Source organism: Neoarius graeffei, chromosome 23 (assembly GCF_027579695.1).
Source record: "Neoarius graeffei isolate fNeoGra1 chromosome 23, fNeoGra1.pri, whole genome shotgun sequence".
Lineage (NCBI taxonomy): Eukaryota > Metazoa > Chordata > Actinopteri > Siluriformes > Ariidae > Neoarius > Neoarius graeffei.
This window is the reverse complement of record NC_083591.1, coordinates 10112722-10135215: the sequence shown is the minus strand read 5'-3', so window position 1 is coordinate 10135215 and position 22494 is coordinate 10112722. Positions and strand designations below refer to the sequence as shown.

At 42.4% G+C, this 22494-nt stretch overlaps 1 protein-coding gene across 1 annotated transcript in view; it reads right to left on the bottom strand.

Moving 5' to 3' along the window:
- atm (ATM serine/threonine kinase) overlaps positions 1-22494 on the bottom strand; it is a 258409-nt gene that overhangs the window by 95858 nt on the left and 140057 nt on the right. Inside the window, exons 33-34 of the mRNA XM_060905737.1 lie at positions 7305-7476; positions 3448-3589 (exon numbers count right to left, since the gene is read on the bottom strand). Of these exons, the coding sequence (XP_060761720.1) occupies positions 3448-3589; positions 7305-7476 (314 nt within the window). The remainder of the gene's footprint in view (positions 1-3447; positions 3590-7304; positions 7477-22494) is intronic.

Below are 22494 nucleotides of genomic sequence, written 5' to 3'. Positions count from 1 at the left end.
ATAAGAGGTAAATATTGCAGTCTATCGTTATTCAAAAACGTCAATTTCAAACACGATATCAATATATTTGTCCACGTTAATGAGAGGCTCGCGAACATTAAATGACGTTAACCTCTGTTAGCCTATCAATGCATAGGGCCTGACTAGCCTTTGGTAACACACTAAACGAATTCTCTTTCATTTTTGGCACTTTTTCTGTTTGTGTAGATGGGAAGACGTACTGAGAATCCAAATCGCCAACATTTGAAATAATAATTGTTTCGGATTATTTCTTGTCTTATTTAATGAAGGTTGTAATAGAATTAGCCTACATTTGGCTTCAGCTGGATGAGACAGACACATAATTTTATAGCCATTTGTTAAACAGCTGACAGGGAACGTAATTAACCGTTCCGGGAACGAAATTTTTTTGTTCTAACCGGTTCGGGAACGTCTATTTAATGGTGGAACCCAAAACCGAAAACGTTAAAATTCCGTTTCTGTTCGGAACGAACCAACAGGAAAATAATTCTGGTTCAAAGCCCTGATGGACACTAATCTTATTTGCAATACATTGTAATAATAGATATTATACAATGGCTACTATAAAACTATACATTTACACAAACTGACAGTGAAGTTTCACATATGGGGTAGCTAATACTAGCTTAAACATTAATCATTACCTAACTTGCTAGCTGGATGCTAGCCAACAGCTTTCACTTTAGTCATCTTAACTTGAGAAAGCAAAAAGATTGACTTACCATGCCAGAAAGTAACTTTGTTGTAGTGTTGAAATGGTGGTGGTTTGGTTCCCTAATTGTTATCCATGAGACCAGGACTCAGTCCGCACAGATGGATAAGAACATCGCCTTTAAGCCAGTCACCTCTACCCTTGTGTATTGTTCATATGTAATGTTCCTGCTTTTTTCCAAATGGAGAGGGGCAATATTGAGTATGCACATTACTGGTCATTACTTAATTTGTCTTCTAGAAATGTTTTTTTTTCTCTTCCCCAGGGTGGATTTATCTCAAATACAATAATAATCAATTTTTCACCCAGAATCCATCATGTAAACATGCAATGGTAGTATTAAAGGTTTAAGGAGTCAATTTTACTCAAAACTAATGTCTGGGATAGATTCAGGACCCCTAAAAACCCCTAGTTAGACATCTCCAAAGCTAATATTGTTTTTTCTTAAAAATCAATTTTTACACAGGCCCTCTGGGCACCCCAACTTTGACAGGCTCTCCAGGAAATTCCCATGGAATCTGGCCGTGGATAAATTGTGAGGTGTCTCTAGACACCTGTAAGAACACATGGTAAAAAAAAAATCTATTGGTAAGAAATTTGTTCATAGATTTTCAAAAAAATCCATATCTTTCCCTAACTAAGTCTCTTTCCTTCCTGGTAATCTTCATCTTCTGGCCATTCCTCCGGGGCTTTTCCTAACAAGCCTGTTGGAATGCGAAGGCTTGTGAACAAAGTGTGGGTGTGCTTTGTAATGAAGCTTGAGATGCTCAAGGTCTTGATATTTTCTAAATCTACATCTTTTAATAGCTTTATTAAAAACAAGAACTTAAATGTCCGAAAATTATACAACAGTAGGATTTTCAGAGGCTTTGTGCCACCTCTAAATATTGTTGCATCTTATTCTAAATTTATATTGCATTTTCTTGCTATTAAAGGAAAATAATTAGAGGGTGAGACTTTAAAAAAATGCAAAAATGTATTTTCCCCATTGTTATGACTGGCACCCTAGCGGACACGAATTTCCTCCGTCTGCTTGACTGTGCAAAGCAAGCACATCATCATGCACATTATTTGCTAGAGAAATCCGCTCAAATTAAACAACTTCCCAGCCACAGAATGGCCTGGTTTTTTTTTAAAGATATCACAAAAATAAATATACATCACAATGACCAAATTTCAGAGGAAACTACGTAACTTTCACCGATTTTATGAAATCGAAAGGCCGTCTAGTTTTAAATGGTGATTCTCTGTTGTCTCGAGGTGTCATTTCTGCTTGTGCATTTATCAAATAAGAGCAAACACTGTTCATTATTTCTACTAATAAAACCCTATTTAAGAAACAATTTGAAAAATATTGCAGTAAATAAAAAAGTTAAAGGAGAACTGAAGGCAAATTTTTTATGATCAAAATTCTATTTCTCATTTTATTAAATATCGGAATGCATTTTTGATCGCTATTTTGTCGCTGCTATAGCAAGTTATGAGTGTTTGAAATATGCTCTGTAATATATCAGTCCATGTCAAAGCAATGGCCGTAAACGAGATTCGTTGAGACCTGTGCGAGACATCGTAGGACGGAAGTAAAACGTACAGCGCAAATCAAACCCTGTGTCCGAAATTGCTCACTCGTTCACTACTCCCTACCGGTACATAGGGAATTACTGTATAGAGGACTATATAGTGAACTCATTGGTAAAATGAAAAAACGCTTTCGGATACTACTCCGTCACGCTGGTATTTACGTCATTACGGTCGCACAATTAAAACGTGCCGATCAGTCGGCTGGTGGGTTTTCAAAATAAATACATGCATGTGTTTTTGTGACAAATCCATATTATACTGAGCGTATTTCCTACATTAATCAATACAAAGTACCTGCAGCTTTCGTTTTTTTTTTTTTAAATCAAGGCTGAATACTTTCTTCTTTGCCGCTGCCATTTATCAAGTCAAATTTGAGACTTTTGATTTGATTTCTTTCAACGTGACCACAATGCATGATGGGATATATTGCTTGGTTAGTGACCATCGTTGTACACTACTTTTCGTGATGCATTGTGGGATACTTTGAGTGCACTATGCTATATAGGGTGTAAATAATTCTCACTAAGGTTTCAGACAGCACTACAAAATGGCGTCCCCTCTATATACTGAGTAGGGAGTGATTTCGGACACAGGGATAGTGACCAACATCTGCCAACGTTGTCAAAAGACGAGCGCGCCCTCTTTCGAATGCTGACAATCAATCCGGAAATTTGTTTTGTTTTGATAGCGATCAGGAAAGTTTGAAAAAAGTAGGCAGTAATCGTCATTTAAACTCGTTTTTGTGCAATACTTCGTTTGGAGAACAGTTTTCAAAATGGCGGCACTGACACCTGGCTGACACTTGACGTTTCGAAGTCTCGCACAAGTCTCGTGAAGCTCGCACGGATAAGCGACGCCTGCCGTGGACCAAACGGACTAAATTCAACACGGCTAAAAACTGAATAGGCCGATAAGTATAATATTTAATTGCAATTAGTTGCCAATACGAGTCACGATATAAGGTTACTAAAACCGAAAATGTAATTGAATAACACGTTAATTAAGAAATAAAGCAAGTTTAAAAATGACTTCAGTTCTCCTTTAAAGAAATCACACAAAAACTGAAAAAAGTGATTAAATAAATGCTTTATGCTTTACATTATGGTTCGTTTAGCTAGTCGAGAGATACTTGCTTTTTTCTTTGCTGAGCGAAAAGGGCTCAGGTAAAGCAGCATCGGGTCTCTCTGGCTCTTGTGCATCTCCCAGAAATCCAAGCCAGATTGAGTGGCCAAAATGTCCTTCAAACACACAGCAGCAGCCTGGCGGATAGAAATACTAACACACACAGACGCACACACACGTGCACAATGTTTAGACACAAAATACACAGGTTAGACATTTAAATAAAATATTTTAATCATAAAGACAACAACTGAAATGGATAATAGTAATGACAGCGAGTACATTAAAGGGGCCAGCTCAGCCTTCCCAGAATCCTATGCAAGTAGCAGCACATCACCATTTTCTATGCAAGCGATATTCCAAACACAATCAGCAATACTCCAGAGACACCCTAGGCGAGTGTTTCTCAACCACTGGACGACAACATGCTGGTGCCATCTAGTGGATCGCAATTTTTTTTTTCAAGTTGAAGCTAATTTTTAGTAGGGTACAATGGAGCATGTGACGTCACAGCCGATCCAGATTGTGACAGACGCCATCTTGTCGGTCAAACGCCATATTTCCGCCTTCTACTTCTACCTTTTCTTCTGGAAAACCCTACTATATACAATTCTACTACAACGGCTGCAGCTACAAGCTCTCCCTACCTGTGCACGTTTATGTTTTTTGTGTGTATTTTTGCGTGTTGTTCGTCTGTACCGGACTTCAATATCCACTACAACCGTATGGACTTACTGGACATTGGTTTCCAGCAGAAAATGACGGTTTGTAGCGATTTCCATCGCATGCACAACATTCCGGACGAGATAGCGAGACCAGCGGGGTCTCCGTGGATTGTTATCGGAAGCAAAGCGAAGGAGGCGGCGCCGGGAGCGGAAGCAAAAGCGAGGCTGCAGGCAGAGCCGGCCTGTTGACTAAGCTCGGAAAACAGTTACTCAAACCTCCACTGCCAAGCCTCTACCTCTCCAACACCAGATCCATGGTAAACAAGACGGACGATTTGGAATTACAGCTGGAATTACCTTATTCTATTCTATAATCGGCTGGTCAGTGCTATACTCAATACTTAAGTGACTTACCCATCCAATGAGGATTCTTGTTTACAAGATGCCACATCTGAGTCGCTGACAAATCCTGAATTTCTGTAAAGATAACTGTCCAGAGATTTATAAGCACGCAGTGCTTCACCACTGAACACCGAGGGAAAGTTAATGAGGTAATTATACACGTCCGGGTATTCTGCTGGCAGTTCAAAATCCGGTCGTGAAAACTCCGTCCGGTAAGCCATAAGGGTCACTAATCTGTAGATCGTTTATTTTAGACATATATCTAGTTATCTGTTCATTAGAAAAATGAGCCGTGTAGTCTGTTGGTTGAAATTGATCCATTCTGTACACGAGTGCAGCAATATTCAGCGGTGTTTTTGACCGACAGGATGGCGGTTGTGTACTTTCCGGTCACGTGACTGCAAGATCTCTATTGCTGGGTTGCATCCGACGTCACATCTACCTCATTAGATATGCAGCACATAAAGTGGTGGTCAGCTGAGCTCACGGTTCACTATCGCTGGAGTGCCTTGATAGTTGTTCAAATGCCCTACTCTTGCACTATTTCACGTTGTTTGAATTGAAAAAACTGCGAAACTGATGAAAAAGTTTCTTCCGGGTTCGCTGTGAAGTGATAAAAGGTGAAAGAGCAAAGGGTTCTACGAAAAGATGACAAGGAGAAAGGTGGCTCTTGAACGTTTTGCTGCGATGGAAGGGAGCCGGGTCAAAGAAAGTTTGCAGTGATCACTTCGTGAAAGGTTTGCAAATTCCTCGGATTTCTTTCGTTTCGATTCACAAATGAATTTTCTCGCCATATTCTGTTGTTTCGTGATGTTTTGAAGTTCAGGAGACGCTCAAGTCCTCATGTATTTTTGTTTGGTCGTGGTCGCCATATTGTAAACTAACATGTATATACCGTAATACACATAATATCCAGGTCTTTATAGCGGTTTCTGTGGATCTTTGTGAATGATTTACCTGGAAGACAAGAGCAGGGAGGACTGAAAATTGAGCAGCTGTGCTTGATTTACACCCGATACTAAAACTTGTAATGTCCTAGCAACCACCGCAAAGACGTGTACAAAAAGCCCAGAAATGCGTCCTGACCCGGACAAAAACAATACAGGAGTTATCTTGTCCAGATCTTTAATCCAGCCACATATAAAAAGTTGAAGGCCTCGATGCTCTTCCAGGTTTTCATCTGTTTGTCCGTGTAGAACGATGTCTGCAGCACCAGGTAGTTTGAGATGTCGGGGATGGATAATTTTCCAACTTGTAGGAAAAATCCTTCTTTGTTAGCGTGTAAGGATCTAATCCCATTGAGCGGTTTCTATATCCACTTCTTTTGAGTGTACTTCTTGGTTTGAATAGCTTGCTTGTTTGCTGAACACAAACATGGCAATAAGTTCTTGTGTTAATGGACCAGACTCCACTTTTGGATCATTAATCCCTTTTGGCTGAGAATGACCTGTACGCATGGTTTGGCTTCTGGTACATCCGTACAGTTTTAAATACAAAACCGACAATTAAAAACAGTTTGTTTTATTGCATTTATTTAATTCCTGGGCTCCCATCCCAAACAACAGGGAGTGATGTCGCATCCCGTTAATACACTTTACAATAGATTATTAGATTCTAATAGAATAGATGAGCCAAAATAACTGGGGATCTTTTTTAATGGGCCCCGACTCGTTACAAGTATGAATAGGTGGGCCTTAAAGTAGAAAAGGTTGAGAACGCCTGCACTAGGCTATAAATCTTTAAAAAATGTGCCTTCAGTTCTCCTTTATCATCAAAATTCTATTTCTCTCATTTTATTAAATATAGGAACTCATTTTTGGTCGCTATTTTGTCACTGCTATAGCAAGTTATGAGTGTCTGAAATATGCTCTGTAATATATATCAGTCCATATGTCAAAGCAATGGCCGTAAATGAGATTCGTTGAGACCTGTGCGAGACATCGTAGGACTGAAGTAAAACGTACAGCGGAAATCAAAGTGACCAACATCTGCCAACGTTGTCAAAAGACGCGCTTTTTCAAATGCTGATGTAATCAAGCCGGAAGTTTTGTTTGTTTTGATAGCGATCAGGAAAGTTTAAAAAAAGTAGGCAGTAATCGTCATTTAAACTCATTTTTGTGCAATACTTCGTTTGGAAAAACAGTTTTCAAAATGGCATCACTGGCACCTGGCTGACACTTGACGTTTCGAAGTCTCGCACAAGTCTCGTTAAGCTCATGCGGATAAGCGACGCCTGCCGTGGACCAAACGAACTAAATTCAACATGGCTAAAAAACGAATAGACCGATAAGTATAATATTTAACTGCAGTTAGTTGCCAATACGAGTCACGATATAAAAGCGTAACATGAAATCGAAGATACTTTGACCGATCCATTCCGTTTTGGTACAGTTATTCCATCATAAAGATTCCAAACCGGCCTTGGCCGTCTTGAGATCAGCTGTGAAGGAACGATAAAAGACGACATCCTTTGCTCAAAGCTTCCACGTATGATGCGCACTTGAAGAAAACGATTGAGATGCGTGTCAAAGGGATCACCGTTAATGAATTTGCGGAGGTTTTGCTGCACACAGAGCTAACAGTTATCAGTCACGTGATTTCAAAACATAAACGAAACAATGAACTGGATTTCTGGGAAGGGTGACCCCGCTTCTTTAACTCAACACTTTCCTAAAACCATCTTTTTACAGATCGTCCCTCCATTTAAACCCGCCATCGGAGGTATAAATGTATCACACGCAAGTCTGTATTTTAAAAAAGGAGGATGATGTTTGGTCGGATCACTGCAGAACCCATGTCACCTTTGGTCCGTCAGTGCGTTGTTCATACAGCTGAGGATGATGAAGACCCACTGATGAAGAACATCAGGATAAAGTGCAGATGCCTGGGCGTAAATCTGATCTTTGCCATGATGCAGCGCAATGGTAGACAAGTCCACAGGCCCGAGTTCTCCTAAGCAACCTCCAACAGCCTCTGAGAGAAGAAAAGCAGAAATTAAATTTGTGTGAAGAAATATTCAGTAACTCATTTCTCAAACAAAGTACTGAATCAGTGCAGCCGGTCTATCATGATGCAGCGCGGGTTTTTTTTTTTTTAACCTAGAGGTGGATGATGATAAAAAAAAAAAAAAAAGATATATAAAGATTCTCAAACACAGTGCTGTTCAAAAGTCTTGGCACCCTATTATTTTCTTCAAACAAACTTTGCTATAGATTTCTATTTTATGATTTCTACATTGAGTAATGAACCTACAGTCTGAGAGAATTCTACACAAACACACAACTTTACAACAGCTGCATGCATGTGAAATGGAAATAAATCGACTAAGGCAGGAGAAACTATTTTGGATAAAATTGTTATTGTCCGTTACAAGTAAAAAGTAATGGATAACCAAACTTAATAATAAACTTAATCAATAACCAAACTTCAACTCAATGTGTGATCTTCATTTTATGTTGCAATTCACAACTATTATATGACTTTCCTTTAAAAAAAAAAGGTAGTACTCGCAAAACAGGGGGCAAGTGATAATATTGGAGGACAAGTGGAAATTAACCCCCACTTGCCCCCCAGGGCAAGTGGGTTTAAAAGTTAATGTCGAGCCCTGCCTGACTATCTGATTCACGAAAATGCTGAATTACACCAAGACTGATGAACAATACAGACACTTTGGCTTTCCATGTCGTCTTAAAGCAGGGTTCCCCAATTAGTTTTCCCCAAGGGCCAAAGTGGGTCATTCCGTGCCAACTCACCTAGGGGTCCCCAGGTCACCCCCTCAGATTTTGCTGGAAAAATTCCTAAATGTAGATCTATATGTTTCTACACTCTCTGCAAATTATTAGCTTTCAATTCCTCATAGTTTCCGAAAAACAGGCCTTTGAAATTTGACCCCCAAAAAGCTAAATTTGCAAAACATGCTTTCTTCCAACTTCAGAAGCTTATAATTTTAAAATGGATTAAAGATTTATTGTTAACGCTTAAAACTATTCCTGTGCCATTCTTGAGGTCTCAAGGCATTTATAAGCAAAAAGTTTGCCCATGGTTCTGCGTATCTCTTAAGTCGTGATGAGGAAAACAAGAAAACAGTTGTGAAGCTATTAAATATATAATAATAATAGCAGCAGTGGCAACATCTACACATAAATCAACTTTTACTGGCATAATGGGGAAAAAAAATACCGGATGTTCTGGCCCTTGGCTTGGCACACTTGACATACTTGGGTCATTCCGTGCCAACTCACCTAAATTTCTGGAAACTCCCCAGGTCACCCTCTCAGATTTTGCTGAAAAAATTCTTACATGTAGATCTATATGTTTCTACATCCCCTGCAAATTATTAGCTTTCAATTCCTCATAGTTTCCGAAAAACAGGCCTTTGAAATTTGACCCCCAAAAAGCTAAATTTGCAAAACATGCTTTCTCCCAACTTCAGAAGCTTATAATTTTAAAATGGATTAAACCTGGAAGCCAATATTGCAGATATTTACTAAATGGCATCCATATTTTTCAATTATGCCATCAGTTAGCCTCTGGGATGCTTATTTATCTCTCTATAGGAAGCCAAAAATGGCTTTTCGGCCAAAATGAGCTAAAATAGGGTGTAACTATAGGAGCCATTCTGGAAAAACGGATCAACTCAGACTTTTCCCCTCATAACACATGTAAGGTCCTCTAAAATAACACTGTATTTTATACTCTATATTGGATTGCCCTATTTTCTGTGTAATTAACTCCATTTACCATAATGCCTTGTGGTTTGGAATATTTTCACTGTTCTGATGTGTTGTGACGTTCTGTGCATTCGGACCAATCAGACTTATTTGCTCGTTGTAGTTTTATTTGAATTTTGATGTCAGCCAATGGTAATTGGTATATGTTTAATGCCCGCGAGTTCGCGGGCTTTTTGAGATGTTTCATCACTTCGCGAGGGAGAAGCTCACGGAGTTCCCGCCTGCTGCCGAGCAGAGAGAGATCGCGTTGTTTGTGAGCTCTATTTCAGCACTTATTTTGCAGACAGTTTTTTTATAGTTTGGTCTGCTTGTGGCCATAAACTCCGGTGTCACTCCAGTGAGTGATCTTGCTGTTTTTTTTTTCTGCGGACACATCTGCCCTCCGTGCTGTGCCCACCGGAGCGCTTTCGTCAGTCCCGGGAACTCACTGTGTCGGGTCTGGGACCCAGCCAGCTACCGAGGGGTTTGGGGTGAGCAGCATCTTATTCGAGCGAGCTAACCCACAGCAATAGCTAGCCCTCTGCTCAGGAGCATCTGCTGCGTGACTGTACCGACATCTGTAACCTGATCCGTCTGGTTTGACCGGTGGATTGTGAGTAACGCGAACCCACACTTACACTGACACACACACACGCGTTCCTCTGGTCTCGCCTGGATAGCCAGCGTTTTAGAAGGGCATTGCAGCGGTTGCTGTTCTGCCTGCAGTTCAGAGAGCTGCCACCTGTGCACCAACGGGCCCCAACTGCGCGCGCGTTTTTTTCTTGTCCACTTCTTTTCTTTTGATACTTTACCCAATTTTATTTTCTTACTATGTACTGCTGGTATACACACTGCTGATGTGCTATCTGTAACACCTCTATTATGTAGGCTAATTGTTTCCGCTCTTCTTGTGCCGGTGTTACTATTTTCTTGGTGATTACATTGCATGCTTCTTTGGGAGCATTTATTGTCAAATACTATTATTATTATTATTATTATTATTATTATTGCTATTATTATTGCTATTATTATTATTGCTTATTAATAAATATAATCATTATTATTTAATTATATCTTGGGTGTATTGGCTGCTCATTTGGTTGTTTATATTTGAACATTCTGACATGCGCACTGCAGACTAGCTATTAGTTCTTTCACTCATGCTACTGTTATTTTAAAGTCTGAGGAAATACACCATACACTAGCTTCAAAGGTAAGTGTAGTATTTTCGCAGTGGAGGCACCGCGCTGTTAAATTTATCATTTATTAGATTCATGCTTATTATTCTCTCTCTCTCTACTCATACTTGTACCCTTATGGTATCAGGAATCTCAGCCAGCTCACCACTCCACCGCTGAGAACTTAGGACCCTGTTGCGCCATTATTTATTGGGATTTAGGGTAACTCTTTAGTAGCCTATAGCCTACTGTGCTGGGTGATCAGCACCTGTCCAAAAAAAAAAAAGGGGGTTACATTTTGGAGGCACCGCTGGGATTTTCCTGTTTACCAGAACAAGTAGATCGCTGTGTTTTGCTTAGTGTTTGTGTTGTGTTAGTTATTGCTGTTTGCTGGGCAGTTTTTTTTTTTTAAACATGGACCTTAGTCAGGCTGTTGAGTGGAGCCGTGAGGAGAATGTGGAGTTGTGTCATGCCATTTTACTTAGCAGAGTGCCATTGGAGGCCACTGATGATGTGGTTAGCCGTGTGCTCAGCACAGTTAAGGTTCTGGGTAGGACCCGGATACGCGGTCGCCGTGGTGACAAGACTGGTAGGCACCTGTACATTTTAGTCGAGACTTCTGCTGAGTTGGATCAGAGCTCTGTCCCTCCTGAAGTGGGAACTGTAGGTGAGGCAGGTCCATGGGCTGTTCATGTAGTGAGTAGTTTGCTGCCTGCTAGTCCTGTTCTTGAAAGTGATGGATTCGAAGCCAAGCTATTTTCATTATTACAGCAGGAAGGCAAGTCTATGGGTGATGTGAAGGCTGTTTTGGGCACGCAGCCTCCTAAACCTGATGTCAGCATGGATCTTGTGAATGCCATAGGCCAGCTCGTTGATCGCTGTAACCAGGCATCTGTTGATGTGCCTGGCTATAGAAAACTGAGGCTGTTTTCCGGTTTACGGCCCGTTCCCCCAGGCGAGGAAGAATATGAGGCCTGGATGGAGCAGGCTACTCAGATGATTACTGAGTGGCAGTGCAGTGATGCTGCTAAGCGACAGCGCATTGTTGAGAGTTTGCGTGGGCCTGCTGCGGATATAGTAAGGTTTTTGAAAGTCAGTAGCCCATCTGCTACTGCTACTGATTACTTAACCGCTCTTGACACTACTTATGGATCGACTGAGAGTGGGGCAGACCTTATGGCATCGTTTCGCCATACTTTTCAAGAAGATGGTGAGAAACTTTCTGCTTTCTTGTATCGCTTGGACAAGCTTCTCCACCGTGCTCTTTTGAGAGGAGGGATTGAAGCTGCAGGCCTGAATCGTGCACGTCTGGAGCAGTTGTTCAAGGGTGCTCTCACCACTGACATTGTGGCTTTACGTGTGCGACTTCTGCACACTTTGCAAGCTCCGCCTTCTTTTTCCCAGTTAATGCGAAATGTGAGAGAGGAAGAGCACTGGGTAAGTGCAAGGGAGAGTGCAAAGGTTTCTGTGGCCTCATCTACATTTTGCCAGGTTCCTGTGACTGCTGCTGTCGCTCTTCCTCATGTGCCTGTTACTCCCCTGGCGTCTGAGGTTGACAGTCTGAGGAAAGAGGTCAAGGAGCTGACGTCTTTAGTAACTAAACTTTTGACTGCTACTACCGTGGCTCCTGAAAATCCTCAAGTCTCACAGTTTGGTGTAAGCCACAGCACAGAAACCACAGCCCCAGCTGTTCCCACAAGGGCTGTTTCTTCGAACCTGCCGAAGTCTACGACATCCTCTTCTGTTCCTGCCATTTTTTGTTACAAGTGTGGAGAAGACGGCCACACCAAGCGAGAGTGCACACGTCCTGAGAACTTGAGGGTAGTGAATCAGAAGCTGCTTAAGAGGGTCACGCAGCAGGGAAACTTCCCCGGAGCTCAGTGAAGGAACGGCACAGAGCTCCATCACACAAAACACGTTCCGCTCATTGTTCACCTCCAATCAAAGTCAGCCAATCACAACTGCCGTCTGGGTTAGTGGGGCCCTCGGCTGAGGTGCCCGTGCAGATAGAAGGTATTTATGCTAAAGCTCTGCTTGATAGTGGTTCTCAGGTCACCATCTTGTATCATAGCTTTTATAATGCATATTTGAAGTATTTGCCACTGCAGCCAGTGGAAAATCTGGAAATATGGGGTTTGAGCTCTCACAAATACCCATATGATGGATATTTACCTCTTAGGCTTGAGTTCACTGAAGCGGTCACTGGTGTGCCTCAGGTGGTGGACACTTTAGCTCTTGTGTGTCCTGACCCTCAGACAAAAGAGGGTATAGCCATTTTGGTAGGCACAAACACTCACTTAGTGAAGAAGTTGTTCCACTCTTGTCGTGAACAGGCAGGTGACGGATTTCTTAACACGCTGACCATACACCCGGTGATAAAAGAGGTTTTTGAGTCCATTAAGCACACAGGTGTATCACCGGAGGATGTGAATAAACACGGTACTGTGTGGTTCACGAAACCTAAGCCTGTTGTTTTAAAGCCTGGGCAGGAGCTGCAGCTTTCAGGACTGCCCAAGTTTCCTGGTGAACTCAATGACTCTTTAGTCCTGGTAGACCAGCCTTTTAGTGCTGATGATACATCTGTCCCTGAGCTTGAGGTTCGGCCTGAAGTCCATCCAGTCTCTGCGGTGTCCTGCCGTCGTATTACGGTAAATGTGAGGAATGTTTCTTCCAGGGATGTTCTTGTGAAGAGAGGTAGTCCCCTCGCTCACATATACCCTGTAGAGATGGTGCCACAGTTTCCGTCCACTTGCAGTCCCATAGCTGCTGGTGAGCTTACTTCTGCTTCTTTTGATTTTGGCACTTCTTCTATGCCAGAGGAGGCAAAACATCGCCTCTGCGAGAAGATGTTGCAGAGGAAGGAAGTGTTTTCTTGTAGCGAGTGGGATGTAGGCTGCTCAAAAAGCACTCAGCATGACATCAGGTTAAATGACTCGCGGCCTTTTCGGGAGCGATCTCGACGTTTAGCTCCTGCTGATCTAGAGGATGTGCGTCAGCATTTGCTGGAACTCCAGAATCATGGCATCATTTCGGAGTCTCGGAGTCCGTATGCTTCGCCCATTGTTGTAGTGCGCAAGAAGTCAGGTAAAGTCAGGATGTGTATTGATTATAGAACGCTTAACCAGCGGACCATCCCTGACCAGTACACAGTTCCCAGGATCGAAGACGCCCTCCATTGTCTCTCTGGTAGTAAGTGGTTCTCGGTGTTGGACTTGAGAAGTGGCTACTACCAGATTCCCATGAGCGAGGCTGATAAAGAAAAGACAGCGTTCATCTGTCCTTTAGGTTTCTATCAGTTTGAGCGTATGCCTCAGGGAATCTGTGGTGCCCCTGCCACATTCCAGAGAGTCATGGAGCGGACAGTCGGAGACATGAATTTTCTGGAGGTTCTGGTGTATTTAGATGACCTGATCGTCTTTGGTAGCACCTTGGAGGAGCATGAGGAGAGACTCTTAAAGGTTCTGGACAGGTTGAGAGATGAAGGTCTCAAACTTTCATTGGATAAGTGTCAGTTTGGCAGGACGTCTGTGAACTATGTGGGGCACATAGTTTCACAGAATGGCATAGCCACTGACCCCTCCAAAATAGAGGCTGTTGTTTCATGGCCTCGACCACAGACTGTCACTGAGCTACGGTCATTTTTGGGGTTTTGTGGATATTACCGTCGTTTTGTGAAGGGTTTTTCCACATTATGCCGACCGCTGAACGAGTTGCTGCAGGGCTGTCTGCCTCGGAAGAAGAGCTCGAGTTCACAGGCTGCTGACTCGAAACCTTCTTTCCGGCCCTCTGAACCTTTTGGCCCTAGATGGAGCGATCAGTGCGAATCCGCTTTTCAGGAGTTGAAGTCAAGGTTAACTCAGGCCCCGGTGCTAGCTTTTGCAGACCCCCAAAAGCCATATGTTTTGCATGTGGATGCAAGCCTGGATGGTCTAGGTGGTATCCTTTATCAAGGGTATGTTGAAGGATTGCGTCCTGTGGCGTTCATCAGTCGTAGTCTTTCCCCTTCAGAGAGGAATTATCCAGCTCACAAACTGGAGTTTTTAGCTTTGAAGTGGGCTATTGTGGATCGGCTGCATGACTACCTTTATGGAGCCAGTTTTGAAGTCAGGACGGACAACAACCCCCTGACTTATATAACCAAGTCTGCCACATTGGATGCCACTGGTCATCGCTGGTTGTCGGCATTGTCCACTTACGACTTCAGCCTGAAGTACAGGCCTGGGCGGAAGAACATGGATGCTGACGCACTGTCGCGACGCCCTCACGTCAGTCTGTCCCTTGACGATGAGTGGCAAGAGATTCCCGCCCCTGGAGTGCGAGCTATTTGTCAGGTGGTGGCCACACAGAGAGCTGGTTGTTCTCCATTCCCCCGGGTTGCTGATCAGATTTGCAGCCATGAGTCAGCTGTTCCAACAGCATTCTGTCATGTTGCTGCTGTAACACCTGATCAGTTGCCTACTTTTAGTTCTAGTGAGCTTCAAGAAGCTCAGAAAAGCGACCCTGTTATAGGAGATGTCTGGCAAGCTATAAGTCTGAAGAAGCCTGCTAGTAGTATCCTGATGCGGCATCCTGACTTTAAGATCCTGAAAAAGGAGTGGGCAAAGCTGTCTATTGACAAGGGACTGCTATACAGGACTGTTAAGCAGGGTGGTCAGTGTGTGAGACAACTGGTGCTCCCTAAGCAATTCCATGGTCTGGTTTTTAAGCTGCTGCACGACGATAGTGGCCACTTGGGGTTTGACAAGTCATATAGTCTGGTTCGGGACAGGTTTTACTGGCCTCGTATGAAGCTTGATGCAGAGAAATACTGTAAGACATGTGAGCGCTGCATCAAGCGGAAAACGTTGCCTCAGAGGGCTGCTCCTCTTTCCCACATACAGAGTTCTGGACCCATGGATTTGGTGTGCATAGATTTTCTTTCGATTGAGCCTGACTCTCGAAATGTTTGCAATGTGTTGGTCGTCACTGACCATTTCACGCGTTATGCACAAGCCTTTCCTACTAAGGACCAGACAGCTGTCACAGTGGCAAGGACTCTCTGGGAGAGATATTTTATTCATTATGGCTTGCCCACCCGTATCCACTCCGACCAGGGTAGGGACTTCGAGAGTAGACTGGTGACTGAGATGTTGACAATGTTGGGTGTGAAAAAGTCGAGGACGTCTCCTTACCACCCCCAGGGTGACCCACAACCTGAGAGGTTCAATAGGACTTTGTTAGACATGTTGGGCACCCTAGAGTCACATCAAAAGTCAAAGTGGAGTCAGCATATAGCACATTTGGTGCATGCGTATAATTGCACTCCTAATGAGGCTACCGGGTACTCACCCTATTTCTTGATGTTTGGTCGGGAGGCTCGCCTCCCTGTTGATGTTTGCTTTGGTGTTTCATCTGATGACACGTCATTTGCATCACATTTAAAGTATGTGGCAAAGATGAAAGAGGAGTTGCAAGCTGCTTACCAGCTGGCATGTGCCTCTGCGGATAGGATGAATCAGAGCAACAAGGAGAGGTATGACCAGAAAGTTCGCTATCATAGCCTGAGTCCTGGGGATCGGGTTTTGATTAGAAACTTGGGTCTGAAAGGGAAGCAGAAGCTAGCGGATAGATGGAGCTCATGTCTTTACAGTGTTGATGGTCAGCTTTCTGACCTCCCAGTGTACAGGTTGACGCCTGTTGATGGTAATGGACCAGTCAAGGTGATGCACCGTAACCATATCTTGCCTTTAGGACAGGAGGTAAGACTAGGTCCAGGGGTCGCCACCACTCCAGCCGTGGGCCCAAGAGCTGTGAAACACAGAAGGGCTAGGGAAAATCGTAGGACTGGTGTCTCTGAGGTGTTGCCTCCTGTGGTACATGCACAGTCTAGCACTTCTGATTCTGATTCGGAATATGGTTGTTATGCTGAGGATGCAGTGCAACATGCTCCTCTGACTGCTGGCACGCATAATGCCCAGCCTGTACCAGATTCTACTGCGCCGTGTGTCTCCACCACAGTTAGAAGCCCTAGGTTAGTGCCCACACCTAGAGATGTGATAACTCCACTCAACCCTGCACTCCTTACCTCTCCACATAGGTCTCCTGAGGTAGTGAAGGATTTAGTAGCCACAGACCAGGATGTTAGTTGTCCTGATGTTCACTCTGTAGTTTATTCTGCAGCTCCCACAGACTCCGTTCTTCCCTTAGTACGTAGGTCACATAGGGATAGGAAGCCTACTGACCGCTTGACTTATGGCAAGCTAGGAGTGCAGAGCAGGAATGTTGTAGCATCACACTTTGCACTTGCCGAGCCATTCCCTGCACGATATAAAGTTTCTCATGCCTGGTGGTGTAATCCGCAGGCTCTTTGCAGTACATGCACAGACCGGCCATTCCTTATGCCATGCACTTCACCTGGCTTTACACCCATAGCTAGTTTTTAAGCAAGAGGCCATGTTTGTTTTGGGTCTTTGTTTTGTTTTGCTTATTTGTTTTCTTACCTATTTTTCCTGTTCACCTTATAATATATGTAACCCAGCATGGGGGCATGCTGTTTGTTGGTGGGGGGAGAGTGTAAGGTCCTCTAAAATAACACTGTATTTTATACTCTATATTGGATTGCCCTATTTTCTGTGTAATTAACTCCATTTACCATAATGCCTTGTGGTTTGGAATATTTTCACTGTTCTGATGTGTTGTGACGTTCTGTGCATTCGGACCAATCAGACTTATTTGCTCGTTGTAGTTTTATTTGAATTTTGATGTCAGCCAATGGTAATTGGTATATGTTTAATGCCCGCGAGTTCGCGGGCTTTTTGAGATGTTTCATCACTTCGCGAGGGAGAAGCTCACGGAGTTCCCGCCTGCTGCCGAGCAGAGAGAGATCGCGTTGTTTGTGAGCTCTATTTCAGCACTTATTTTGCAGACAGTTTTTTTATAGTTTGGTCTGCTTGTGGCCATAAACTCCGGTGTCACTCCAGTGAGTGATCTTGCTGTTTTTTTTTTCTGCGGACACATCTGCCCTCCGTGCTGTGCCCACCGGAGCGCTTTCGTCAGTCCCGGGAACTCACTGTGTCGGGTCTGGGACCCAGCCAGCTACCGAGGGGTTTGGGGTGAGCAGCATCTTATTCGAGCGAGCTAACCCACAGCAATAGCTAGCCCTCTGCTCAGGAGCATCTGCTGCGTGACTGTACCAACATCTGTAACCTGATCCGTCTGGTTTGACCGGTGGATTGTGAGTAACGCGAACCCACACTTACACTGACACACACACACGCGTTCCTCTGGTCTCGCCTGGATAGCCAGCGTTTTAGAAGGGCATTGCAGCGGTTGCTGTTCTGCCTGCAGTTCAGAGAGCTGCCACCTGTGCACCAACGGGCCCCAACTGCGCGCGCGTTTTTTTCTTGTCCACTTCTTTTCTTTTGATACTTTACCCAATTTTATTTTCTTACTATGTACTGCTGGTATACACACTGCTGATGTGCTATCTGTAACACCTCTATTATGTAGGCTAATTGTTTCCGCTCTTCTTGTGCCGGTGTTACTATTTTCTTGGTGATTACATTGCATGCTTCTTTGGGAGCATTTATTGTCAAATACTATTATTATTATTATTATTGCTATTATTATTGCTATTATTATTGCTATTATTATTATTATTATTATTGCTTATTAATAAATATAATCATTATTATTTAATTATATCTTGGGTGTATTGGCTGCTCATTTGGTTGTTTATATTTGAACATTCTGACATGCGCACTGCAGACTAGCTATTAGTTCTTTCACTCATGCTACTGTTATTTTAAAGTCTGAGGAAATACACCATACACTAGCTTCAAAGGTAAGTGTAGTATTTTCGCAGTGGAGGCACCGCGCTGTTAAATTTATCATTTATTAGATTCATGCTTATTATTCTCTCTCTCTACTCATACTTGTACCCTTATGGTATCAGGAATCTCAGCCAGCTCACCACTCCACCGCTGAGAACTTAGGACCCTGTTGCGCCATTATTTATTGGGATTTAGGGTAACTCTTTAGTAGCCTATAGCCTACTGTGCTGGGTGATCAGCACCTGTCCAAAAAAAAAAAAAAGGGGGTTACACACAGTAATTATATGGTCATTATCTGTTCATAGGTACATTTTTTTTCCAGGATAACACTGTTAGGTGATGAATTACAAAAGTTTTAACATAAGCCCATCTCTCCAAGGGCTCAAAAATAGCCCATTTTTGCCCCCCAGTTTGACCATGTGGCTAGGGGTTCAGGATCTTCATTTTTTTTCTAAATATCGTCTCTTATCGGATGTATCTACTGACCAAATTATTTTAACGAACACCCATGGCTTCAAATTTAAATCAATTTTTATATACACAAACTTTTTTATGATTATTCCATTTTTCTCATATTTATCAGCTTATAGGCCTGAAATGGAACTATCCTGGACAGAGGTATTACAGAGTTTTATAAGCTGCCATAAAACAGTTTAGATTGTTGTATCAGAATACCTCTAGAAAATGTTTATTTGAGTAGCATCTCATTTCTTTACTACATACAGATACACACATGTACACTCTATATAATATGCATGTATACAAAGACAAAGAGTCATTTTTACCACTTTTAGAAAACTCCTTAATGCCATTTTCATCCGTCCTGACTCTTAATATCTAGTATTAAAAGGTGCATAATGTTACATCTTACACTACGTTCAGACTGCAACCTGAAACGACCCATATCCGATTTGTTGTGAAATCCGATTTTTTTGTGAGGCCGTTCACATTACCAATTATATGAGACTTGTATGCGATCTCCAATATGAACGGAAAATGACCCAAAAGTGTCCCGCATGCGCAAATTGACACGTAATAAGCACATCTACGTAATACGTAAACAAAAAAAAGCGCACTCTTCATGTTTGCAAGTAAAGCATGGAGATGAGGCGAGACCTGGCGATGTGGTTTTTGTGGCGGCGGCGGAACTCACACAATAATCTGATTAATGTGGGCAGTAGACTAATGAGACTGAAGGTGTCAAATTACTGGAAATTTCCAGAACAATCTTATCTTGTAATACAGGATGATTTAACATCCAGGTCCCTACCAAATCCACCATTAGCTTGATCAATTCTATAAAAGTCTATTTAAATTCTGAAAACTGTACAAATGTTGTTGTTTTCCACCAAAGAGGCGGGATTAGCCAACGCAGAATAGTGACGTTTGTCTCTTGTTGATGACGTGTAGGTCGCATGAATGCGACCTGTCCGGTCAGACTACAGTCGCATGTGAAAATAACGGATATGCATCGGAATTAGGACCACATATCCAAGTGGCCTGGGTCGCATGTGAAAAAAATCGGATCTGTGTCGTTCAGATTGTCAATAACAAATCGGACACAGGTCGCATATGGGCAAAAAAAATCGGATATGGGTCGTTTCAGGGTGCAGTCTGAACGTAGTCTTAGAAAACAGATCTTGAACATGCTTAAAGTCATGCTGTGACAGTTGATACTGACGTCCTCCAGATTTTATGTCGGGGGCCTCAACCACACAAAGAATGTCCAGACAGACAGGCTGACTCTGCTGTCCCTAGACTGTCACTCCATCTGGTGGTGTATGCCATAACTAACATGACTTCAGTAAACTGTTAAAGTACTGTTGGACAGGTTTTTAAATAAAACTCCAAACATGTATGGATCATGATTGAAACAATACATTTATGAATAGCAAAAGTACCTAACGTTATTACCAGTACTTTATGAGTAGAATAATCCATGTTGTCACATAACCTCACTTAAGGACCTCTTCATAAATAATTACCAATTTGGGCCAAATTACCATTTTCAGTTTCCCATAGATAGAAAACTAAGCATTCTTCAGGCATTCTCATTCCAGAATATGAAAATGTGTATGCCAGTTTAAAGATCTGTGCAGTATCACTTTTCTATATAGTTCTGTTTCAGATTTATAAGGTCCTGAATATGACAAAACAGTGATTTATGAAAAAAACGTTCATTTACATAAAAATTGATTTAAATGTGAAGCCATAGGTGTTCGCTAAAATAACTTGGTCAGTTGATACATCTTATAGGAGACAATATCAAGAAAAAATTAGAAGATCCTAAACCCCTAGCCACATGGTCAAACTGGGGGGCAAAAATGGGCTATTTTTGGGCCCTCGGAGAGATGGGCTTATGTTCAAACTTTTGTAATTCATCACCTAACAGTGTTATCCTGGAAAAAATGTACCTATGAACAGATAATGACCATATAATTACTGTGTTATGAGGAGAAAAGTCTGAGTTGATCCGTTTTTCCAGAATGGCTCCTATAGTTACACCCTATTTTAGCTCATTTTGGCCGAAAAGCCATTTTTGGCTTCCTATAGAGTGATAAATAAGCGTCCCAGAGGCTAACTGATGGCATAATTGAAAAACATGGATGCCATTTAGTAAATATCTGCAATATTGGCTTCCAGGTTTAATCCATTTTAAAATTATAAGCTCCTGAAGTTGGAAGAAAGCACGTTTTGCAAATTTAACTTTTTGGGGGTCAAATTTCAAAGGCCTGTTTTTCGGAAACTATGAGGAATTGAAAGCTAATAATTTGCAGGGGATGTAGAAACATATAGATCTACAGTGGGGAAAACAAGTATTTGATCCCTTGCTGATTTTGTTGGTTTACCCACTAAGAAAGACTTGATCAGTCTGTAATTTTAATGGTAGGTGTATTCTAACATGTGGAGACAGAATATCAAAAAGAAAATCCAGAAAATAACTTTTAAATATCTATATTAATTTATTTGTATTTTATTGAGAAAAAGAAGTATTTGATCCCCTAGTAACCATCAAGAGTTCTTGTTAATACAGACAAGTTAGACTCTCCAAATTACCTCGTCACCTAAATTGAAGACACCTGATATCATTAATGACTTGTATAAAAGCCACCTGGCCACAGAATCAGTTTGTCAGACTCCAAACTCTCCAACATGGGAAAGACTAAAGAGCTTTCTGTGGATTTAAGGGAGAAGGTTGTAGACCTGCACAAGACCGGTATGGGCTACAAAACCATTAGCAAGAAGCTGGGTGTTAAGGTGACAACTGTTGGTGCAATTGTGCGCAAGTACAAGACTCACAACATGATCATCAATCGACCTAGGTCTGGGGCTCCAAACAAGATCTCACCTCGTGGGGTTTCCAGGATCATGAGAACAGTGAGAAATAGACCTAATACAACACGGGCAGAGTTAGTGGATGATCTTAAAGCAGCTGGGATCACGGTCACCAAGCAAACAGTTGGTAACACTTTACACCGCAATGGTCTAACATCTTGCAGTGCTCGCAAAGTACCCCTGCTTAAGAAAGCACATGTGCAGGCCCACCTGAACTTTGCAAATGAACATCTGAATGACTTGGAGAGTGACTGGGAGAAGGTGTTATGGTCAGATGAGACCAAAATTGAGCTCTTTGGCATCAATTCAACCTGTCGTGCCTGGAGGGAGAGACATGCTGCTTATGACCCCAAGAACACCATTCCCACTGTCAAGCATGGAGGTGGTAACATTATGCTTTGGGGGTGTTTTTCTGCACAGGGCACAGGGCTACTTCATCGTATCAATGGGAGGATGGACGGAGCCATGTACCGTAAAATCCTAAGTGAAAACCTCCTTCCCTCTGCCAGGAAGCTTAAAATGGGTCGTGGATGGGTCTTCCAGCAGGATAATGACCCAAAGCATACAGCCAAGGCAACCAAGGAATGGCTGAAGAAGAAACATATCAAGATCATGGAGTGGCCCAGCCAGTCTCCGGACCTGAATCCTATAGAAAATCTATGGAGAGAGCTGAAGCTCAGAGTTGCCAAGCGACAGCCACGGAATCTTGATGATTTAGACGTCATTTGCAAAGAAGAGTGGACCAAAATTCCTCCTAATATGTGCAGAAACCTGGTCATCAACTACAAAAAACGTCTGACCTCTGTGCTTGCTAATAAGGGGTTTGCCACAAAGTACTAAGTCCTTTTGGCAAGAGGGTTCAAATACTTATTTTCCTCAATAAAATGCAAATAAATTAATACAAATTCTTTAAAGTCGATTTCTTGATTTTCTTTGTGATATTCTGTCTCAGCATGT